This window comes from Pteropus medius, unplaced genomic scaffold (genome assembly GCF_902729225.1).
Source record: "Pteropus medius unplaced genomic scaffold, Ma_sr-lr_union100, whole genome shotgun sequence".
NCBI lineage: Eukaryota > Metazoa > Chordata > Mammalia > Chiroptera > Pteropodidae > Pteropus > Pteropus medius.
This window is the reverse complement of record NW_024349226.1, coordinates 223233-232733: the sequence shown is the minus strand read 5'-3', so window position 1 is coordinate 232733 and position 9501 is coordinate 223233. Positions and strand designations below refer to the sequence as shown.

The window sequence follows — 9501 nt, the reverse complement described above, 5'->3', positions numbered from 1 at the left end:
TTGGCGGCCACCATGAGATGCCACTACACACACCTACCACATCACCACGTTCTGGCAATGCAAAATGGTCCAGTCTCTTTGGACATGGCTGGGCAGTTTCTTATCAAGTTAAAATATGCGTTTATTATACAGCTCAGGAGTCCTGCTCCTAGTTATTTAGCCAAAAGACTTGAAAACTTCTGTTCACCCAAAACACCGATACCCAATGTTTGTAGCTGCTCTCTTCGTAATTGCCAGAATTTGGAAAGAAATCACTCAAAGACAGAAGGCTACTCAGCAACAAGCGGGTATTGTATAGTTGACCATTGAACATGGGTTTGAACTGCAGGTCCACTTATAGGGTTGTTTTCAATAAACACCTGTACTCTCCATCTGGTTGGAAGTCTGGATGTGGAGAGCTTACTGTGCATTGATCTACAATTTTATATAGGGAACTTGAGCATCCATGGGTTTTGGTATCCACAGGGGGTCCTGGAACCAGTCTCCAGTGGATAGCGAGGGACAACTTAAAGTTTTGGGGGAGTCATGGCTTTTCCACTTTTGGAGGATTAGCACTCCAAACTACCGCGCGGTTCAAGGGTCAACTGTATCCAGCTCGGGTGTATCTCAGATAATATTTTGAGCGAAAGAAGCCAGAAACAGTATGTACTATATAGTTCCATTTATGGGAAGACACAGAACAGCCTCAATTGGTCTATGGTGAGAGGAATCGGCCATGGTGACCTGTGTCAATGCTTATTTTCTGGAAGAGGGCACAAGGGACCTTCCACGATGCAGCAAATGTCCTATGTCTTGGTAAGCGGGACGTTTGCACAGCTGTAAACACTAGGAAAAGTTAACCTGCACATTTAAGATATGTGCATTTTACCCTATGTATATCATCTTCCAGTTAAAAGTTTTGTACGACTCATGGTAAGAAACACTTTACACTGTAAACTGCCTGCAGAGGAATGCAGGTATCCCTCGATATCTGAACTCTCACTCTACCCTTAGTCCAAATAATGACTTGCTCTTTTTTTCTTTTAACCCCAAATGTGTCATTTGGAGCAAAAACCTGTGGTGCAACTATTTTTCAAGTCGTGTGACTCGGGGATGTGGATGACACCAGTTGAGGCTCACCTGTCCTAACAGGATCCTGTCTTGTGTGCTGTTGAGGCGTGTTACGCGTTACCGATATTATCTGCCTGGGTCCCTGTGAGGACTAATGCCTGGAGGCACGACAAATCTGGGCGCAGTAGATGGCGTTTTGATCATCTTTAGCATCTTTTTTTTTTTTTTTTTTTGGTTTAGTTACATCTCATGACCATTGCAGTATGGAAATACAATTCATCTGATCCCAGGCAAAATTGCACATTGGATTCAAACGTAGCCACTAATGAGTTCATTAAGTGTCGAATAGTTAAGTAATTGGTGTTTTCAACGCTTTCTATTATGCCAGAACCCTTGGTGGTTTTTTATAGAAGTGTTTTAAGAATGTTTTTAATGATATTTGGGGAAGTCTGTTGGGGTTTTTGGATGGAGCTGGGAGTGCATTATTTTCCTTGCTTAAAATCGTTTATCCCCAGATAATCTGTTTAATGCTTTTGGGGGGGATGGATTAGATTTAGATTATGAGGAATGCCTGTTTAAAGAGGTACATACCCTATGCGTGTAATATATTGCATAGACTATATATACAACATGTGCGTATACAAAAAATAGGTAACTGGGCCAAGTTCCACCAAACAGTACTTAGCCATTTTCCTGGTCCATATTTTAAATGTGTGGAGCACATGCCATTAATTTGCCTAAAATGTTGGTATAGGTCATACCGGGAGACTGGAACCATCTGGTCTCCTCGGCGTTGGACAGGGGCTTAAGGTGGCTCCCAGACCTGGTCCCCATGAAGACGTGTGCTCTGTGAGGGAGCAGCTTTAGTCCTGTTCACTGCTGTACGCCTAGAGCACAGCATAGGACCTGGCACATAGTAGGTACTCAATAAATCTTTGCAGAAAGACTAAATTGGGGTCCAGCTACAGAGCTGAGTCCGTCATCCTGGTTCAGATCCTGCTTCTGCTACCTGCCAGCTACGTGACCTTGGCCAAACACTGCCGAGTCTCACCCTCTGATGACAATGGCTGTTTTGCCTCACTCAAAGGCTCTAATGAAAGAAAGTTAAATACAAGCGTAAGAAAAAGCACCTGGATGGCCACTCCCTGGGCTGGACTTCACCCCACCATCTCCTCCTCCATTGCCCTCCCCTCTCTTATGGGACAACCCTCTTGCTCCTTTGAAGGAGCATGGCTTTGGAGGGAGGGCTCAGGCTGGCCCCGGTTTGGGCTTGGGCCTGGGTTCTGGGCTCAGAGTGGCAGTATGGAAGGGCAGGCAGGCACAGGGGAATGATTCAGTCTTGTCCTTCCTCATGATAGATCAATGTTTCTAGGTCTGTTGGACTCTCCCCCACATCTGCTTTTTGGGGGTCGACCTTACTGAGGTATAATTTACATACAATAAACTACAGCCATTCAAGCGGACGATTGGATGAGTTTTGAAAGATGTGCACACTTGTGAAAACCCACCACTGCCATCAAGATACGCCAGATCCCTTCCACCCCAAAATTTCCTCCTCGTATTTCCCTTCTTCCGCCCCCAGGCCCAGGCAACCACTGACCTGCTTTGGGTCACTAAGGTTTTAGAAACTCACGTCGGTGGAATCACAGTATGTAGCTTTTTGCATCAGGCTTCCTTTACTTAGCATGATGCTCTCGAGATGTAGTCATTTTTGCACAGAATCGGTGGTTCATTCCTTTGTTTTTAATCTTTTTTCCCCCCAGTCACTGAGGATTGCACTGTCTGGATGTACATAGTTTGTTGATCTCACCAGTTAATGAACATTAGGTGGTTTCCAGTTTGGGGGTATTGGGCATAATGGTGCAGTTGGACACAGGTCTTTGCATGCCACCTGCTTTTCATGGCAAATATTGTGTAATGCCCAGGGCGCGTCACAAAGAATTTATTACCTGGTAATTGCACTGGCTCATCCAACAGCAGCTGGCAGCCTCTTCCCTCCCACTGTCCAGTGTTAACCCCTTGGCTGCTGGTCAGGGGGAGGCCCAGGGGGTCCCCAGGGAGAGCCAGGAGGCTAATAGTAGGGGACTCAAATCCATAATTCGTGTTTTTGTGTTTAAACCACCATGCGCATGTGCTGGCTGGAGAGTCAGCTCTTGGGAAGTCTTCTTGGCTCTCCTGAAATGAAGTTCACAGATAAATATAACCTACCTGCACATGATTTTAAAAGTAATCTCTACATTGCTCTAACTGTAATAAAAGGATAGTGATTTATAATATGCATTTCTATATGTGAATGTGTGGACCCATCTCTCCAGAACCCAAGGAGGTAGCCAGACATTCATTCGCACTTGTGATGTATGTGGCTCCAACACAGCTGGAAACACTGTGGTGTCGGTGTCTAATTACCAAGAGCCATGTAGAATGTGACTTTTTGAACTTATTGACAAGCCTTGGCCAAGTTTTGAACAAAACACGATACAAATTTTCCTCATTTTATGTGGTTGTTGCACTTCCTGGAAAATTTAGAGTCTATTATAACCTTACTAAAAAAAAGACTTTGCGTTTGCATGAAGAGTTAGGTTCTGGGCTCAGATAATTCTTAACCCGGTTTTTCAATGTGGTTGTTAAAATATTAAACTACTTCTGTTTTTTTTTCTTGTTAATAATACAAGAGGAATTGAGAAAGCAGTAAAATTCAATAACATGTAATATAAACTCGCTAGTTCAAGTTAATTGTTGCTATGGGTTTTGTCATATTGTTGTTTAGTTGAAAATAGATATTGGATATACGAAACTATCGGACAATATTATAAGGGCTAGAAAAGTTTTTAATGTATTACTGTTAGTTCAGGAACAGCAAAGAGAGAAAACACTATGGTTGATGCTAAGAGAAGTTCTTTATCTATTGAAATCCCAAGTCACCTAATGATTCTCAATTTAATGGGAAGTTGCTAGAAGCATTTGATGTGGTTCCCTCATCAAATCACAGCTAAGACAAGATTATATATCTATACGTTATTTTATGTATATGCATGTATACAGCTGTATCGATCAAGAAATCATACTGACAATTTCTAAATGAAACAAAAATCTTTAAATAATTTGAGTTGAGCTTTAACTATGTTCTTGGCAAAAACTTAAAGAAATGTGTATTTACAGATAGACCGTTTTGATTACTTGAGACAAAAAATATTTCAAAAATTGGATGCATATATTGATTTATATATTAATTTATATTCCCATATCAGCTGCAAAATATTATGAACATCACTCATCCTTCATGAATGTCCGATGGGACATTTTAAAACCGTATGTGACAAAGGACACTGCTTTATCATGTGCAGGTGCTCTGCATAAGACATTTCTGTCCCTGGGCCATGCTGAGAGCTAGAGCAGCACCCCACCACGGTGATAACCAAATCATCCCCATGTTTCCAGAATGTTCCATGGGAACCCAACAGTCTCTGTGAGCCACTCACAGGTTCAGGACGTTTGAGCCTCAGGAGATTGGGCCAGATCTGCGTATTTGTCTTCTCTTGCGGGTCTGTGAAGCCTCCTCCTGTAAGAGTTTCACGTTTCAATCCCCGACCTAATCTAGAGGTTCCGAGAGGCAGAGGCAGCGACTTGCCTAAGGTCACAGAGAAAGTAGGTGGCCAAACCGGGTTGCAAATCCAGCCCTGACTCGCAACCCGTTTAGCACTCACGGCACCCCTGTGGGGAAAACGCTCTCATTAACTGCATTTCCCAGGTGCCAAGCACAGGTGCAGAGGCAGTGTCTCCGAGGCCCCGATTCACGGTGGGAGGGAGCAGCAGCCTTGGGGTTTGAAGCCAGAAGGCTTCTACTTCAGAGCCACCCCCGGGGTGTGGGGGACAAGTCGTTGGGATGAGGCAAGGGAAAAAAAAAACAAAACTTCTACACTTATAATTTTAAAATGGAATAATTTAAGCCTTATTACTAATATATAGCATGAGAGTAGTACTTGGATATAATTTATAAATAAATACACATATTGGGGACACATGCCCGAACAGTATTTACTCTTAGGTGCACGGTCACAAAAGGCAGGCTGCCGTGAACTGCTTTGCCTGCTAAGTGGTGCGAGGCCCTCCGGGGTACCGGTGCTGGAAAGGGGCGCCATGGGTCACTTCAGTGTGGGCTCCAGACTGACTGCCTGGCTTCAAGTTCTGGCTCTGCCGCTTTCTAAGCTATCTGACCTTGGGCAAGTGACTTTACGGGACTGGCCTCAGTTCCCTCACCTGTAAAATGGAAATAATAGCAACTCTCACCTGGGAGGGTCGAGGCGAGGGATAAACCAGTTAATTCGTGGGACACACGGAGAACGATGCCTGGTACACAGTAAGTACTTAATAAGTGTGAGCTACAATAATGAGGTAACACGGTTAATAAGCAGTGGGGCCCAGATCCAGAACCCCACGCATTAACCGCAGCCGCACCTCAGAGCTCTGAGTCTGTTTCCTCCTCTGTAAGAGCAGCACGCACCTCACAGTGCTCTCCCAGGAGGGAAGGTCATCCTGTCCCGCCGGGCACAGGGGCTTACACAGAAGACCAGACTAAAGAGCTGTAAAAGCTACGGACCGAGGTCCTGGGCTTGCTGTCTCTTTGGCCCCGTGGTAGGACAGAGGCGCCCTCTAGTGGTAGAGGCAAGCCCAGCAGCCAAGTGTCCTGGGCTCCATGGGCTAGGTAGGCATCGAGCGCAGGGCGCTATCACTGAATCCTGGAGGAAACTGAGGCACAGAGAAACTGGAACTCTCGCCCAGGGCCACCTAACTAGTAAGTGGTAAAGCCAGGGTTCCAATCGCGGCAGTCCGGCCCCAGAACCTACACCCTTTCTCCCTTTCCTTCCAAACCTCTGTCCCAGCCCCGAGCCCAGGGTTCCCGGAAATCCTGGGCACGGCAGGTTTCAGTGTCGCGACTGTGCTGGCCTGCCCACCAAATGTCAGAGGCACCAAACACAAAGGACGGTTCCCCTGACCCCAGGCGCGGGAGTCAGGGCCTCAGCCGCTTCCTGCCAAACTCAAGAGTGCGGGGTTGGGGTACTCAGGGTTCTCGATGACCCCGGGACCGAACTTGAGCTCCAGGAAGCGGCGGTAGTTGTTAGGCGCCTGCGCCACGAAGCCGGCAAAGGGCAGGGGCACAAGAGGCTGCAGGAAGTGTTCGGGGAACTCGACATCCTGCCGGTGGTCCAGCCACGTGTCCTTGGTCATGACCCCGTTGCGGGGGTAGAAAGGCCACAGGTCCACGTGCAGGTGGTTGCTCTCGCTGTACTGCACGCGGAAGAAGTCGCCCTCTATGGCCTTTTCCCACACGAAGCCGCGCTCGTCCACCACCGAGCCCCCCTCGGCCCCCCGCAGCTGCTCGCAGTTGCCCACGTCCTCCAGGTAGATGCCAAGGTCCACGTCGTAGTCCCACGGGATGATGTCCCCATGGCGAGCCGCCCCTAGCAGCGAGCCGCCCTCCAGCCAGTAGCGCACGCCGGCTGCCTCCAGCACACCCACCACGTACCGGGCGGTCTCGCGCAGCGCGCGCAGGCAGCACGGGGGCGTCCAGCGCCCCTCGTACAGATAGGCCGGCGTGTCACCTACCACCGTCCCAAAGCAGCGCGGGGTCTCCTTGCTGCAGCCGAACCACTCGAGTCTCCCGCCCTCCCACCTCACCAGGCGGATGCCCAGCGCCCGCAGCAGCGCGGCCCGCCGAGCGCGCCCTTCGCGTTCCGCCTTCCAGCGCGCGTGCGCCGTGGCCAGCGGGGGCTGGCGCGCCGCGGGGAAGGTCAAGTCCAGCAGCTGCACGGTCCAGCCACGCAGGGTCGTCTGCAGGAAGAGGCCGGTGCCCATGGGTCGGGCCAGCGGCGCCGAGAGGTTGAAGAGGTCGCGGGAACGCAAGAGCACCACGGCGTCCCCATCCAGGGCGTCACAGCGGGGAGCGGAGGGGGCCGGGCCGTAGCGGGCTGTCCACTCTCGCAGGCTGACGTTCAGGGCCAGGCACCGAGCAGGGTTGGCCGAAGCGACCGGGGCGGCCACCAGGCGTGCGCCTCCCGCCCGGAGCACCTCCACCATGCGCTCCAGCTGGCCGGGTGTCTCGGCCCTTGCCCCATCGGGTACCAGGGCCACGTACTCAGTGGTCACGTAGGTCTCAGGCCGTGAGGCCCCGGCGGTCCGGTCCAGAGCAGGCTGGAGCAGTGCCAGGCGAACACTGGGGATGCGGGGTAGGGCCAGGGGTGGGTAGGGGAGTGTGTCGGCTGCTACCACCACGGGCTGGGCTGGATCCTGTTGCAGGAAAGAGTCCACCATTTCCGGCACCGCGTTGTCAAAGGCCTCGAACTCCCGCACCAGGATGGTGACATGGGGGCCGGGGGCAGGTCCGCGGCGGGGAGTCCGGGCCCGGGAGTTCCTGGGCTGGTGCTGCAGCCACGAGACATAGAAGAAGACCAGGAGGTTGAGAGTGATGGCAGCCGCCAGGGCAGCCTGGCAGCGGGTGAGCCGCATGGAGCCAGTTCTGCGCCCTAGATGGGCCTCCGGGCATCCTGGGGAGGGAGGAATGGAAGAGGAGGCTGGAGCTGGTTTTCAGCAACCCCCCAACCCATCCTCAGCCTTGCCCTTCTTTCCCAGCGCTTTCCCTATTTGGTTTCAGCTCTGACTTCCTCTCCTCCAAGAAGCCCTCCCTGACCTCTCCTGACTGGCTTGCACTTCACTCTGGGCTCCTTCAGCCCCTTGGGTGGTCCCACCATTCTAAGTCATTACTGTGTAGGGACCTGTCTGCCTCTTCCCACTGGACTGTGAGACCCATGAGGGCAGTCCGGAGCCTGTCCTGGTCACTGCTGGGTTCCCAAGGCCACCCAGCACTGAGCTAAGTACACATTAAGTGTTCAGTTAAGATTTTATCAAATGAGTCACCTTCTTTTTTCTGTTCAATCTCACCCTTCTATTCACTGTCTACTTCTCATTCATAAATGCCCTGGACCCCATTCCCAAGCCCGACTTACACCTTCTTCTCTACCATTCCCTCCTCCAGGAAGCCACCCCTGATTTCTTCCTCCTGTTCCTTCCACACCCTGTCCCTGTCTCCAGAGTGAGGCCGATGCCCTGCATGCAGCCTTGGCCCCCAAGCCCCTCCTCCACCACCCCCCTTCTCACTTCCTCAGATCCTGTGCCATCTGGTCATCTCTTCCCTGACGGTCAGCCAGATGATTTTGGTTTTACAAAAAAAGCTAGAAATGTTTTCTTAAATCAGAATTGTCCTCATTTTTAATGTTGGCTACTAATTTTTTTTTTTTAATGGAGTGGGTCGAACTCATAGAAACAAGATGTGGAATGGGGGTGGCCGGGGGCTGAGGTGGTGGGGGAATGGGGAGATGTTTAATGGGCTTAGAGTTCCAATGTTACAAGATGAAAAAGTTCTGGAGATTGTTTGCGCCATAATGTGAATATACTTACTACTACTGAATGATACACTTAAAAACTGTTAGGGTGATAAGTTTTGTTACGTGTATTTTATCTCAATAAAAAAAAAAATTGTTAAATGGAGGGGGCTGCATTCAAAGAGGCTGCTAGCCTTAGAACTCCCTCTCCCATTCATTGGCTACACGCCTAAGCAACCGCCAGATGGCGCTGTCTCCGTGTCCCCATCTCAACTTGAAGATTTGGCGGGTCTCCAGCACAGGAATGTAACTAACTCTCTGGGTTCTGAGCAGATACTCAAAAAAGGTTCCCATGGAGGATTTTCATAGGTTTCTGCTCTTCCCAGGGAGGGGGACATCAGAGACCCAGCCAATCTTCCTAGCTCCTAAATACTTCTGACCTTTCTCCCCATTCCCACAGCTCCCCCTTGACCTTGGTCCACCCAGACCCCTACTCAGCCTCCCCTGGCCTCCTGACCAAGTCCTCTCCTCCTGGCAGCCAGAGGGGTGGGTCTTCATAAGGCATAAATCTTATTTCTAAGCCTTAGCATATTCTGTTCTTTCTACTCAGAAGTCTCCTCTTGAATACCCCTTCTCCCCTGGGGAACTCCTACCTGTGCTTTAGGCCTCAGCTAAGATGGTCCCTCCTCCAGGAAGTCCTCATCCAACCCCAGACTAGGTCAGAAGTCCCCTCTGGGCTCTCCTATCCCAACCCTGCCCATTTTGGTTTGGCACCGTATGGGGATGGGTCTGTCTTCCCCACTAGACCCGGGAAGGTAGAGCTGGGCTGTCTCCATGACCACTGTGTTCCTAGTACTTGGCTGGGGTCAAGGTTTCTGTGGGTCTGTGAAGCCCGCTCGGGTCCCTGAAGCCAAACTCTGAGCTGTGGCCATGTGCCTGGGGGCCCGCACTGGTCTCCCCATCTCCGCTCTCTCTCCCACCCTCTCTCCCACCGGGAATGCCCTCTCGCCCCTCTGCACCCGTCCCAGTCCCGCTTACCCATCTCTGACCCAACTTGGATGTCACTTAAGAATCT

General features: G+C 50.5%; 1 protein-coding gene across 2 annotated transcripts in view; it reads right to left on the bottom strand.

Moving 5' to 3' along the window:
• Positions 1-3928: 3928 nt before the first annotated feature.
• The window catches only part of FKRP (fukutin related protein), a 9239-nt gene continuing 3666 nt past the window's right edge, over positions 3929-9501 (bottom strand). For both annotated transcript variants that reach the window (XM_039881657.1, XM_039881658.1), the window contains exon 3: positions 3929-7592. In XM_039881657.1, coding sequence (XP_039737591.1) covers positions 6067-7554 — 1488 coding nt within the window. In that variant the 5' untranslated portion in view covers positions 7555-7592 and the 3' untranslated portion in view covers positions 3929-6066. The remainder of the gene's footprint in view (positions 7593-9501) is intronic.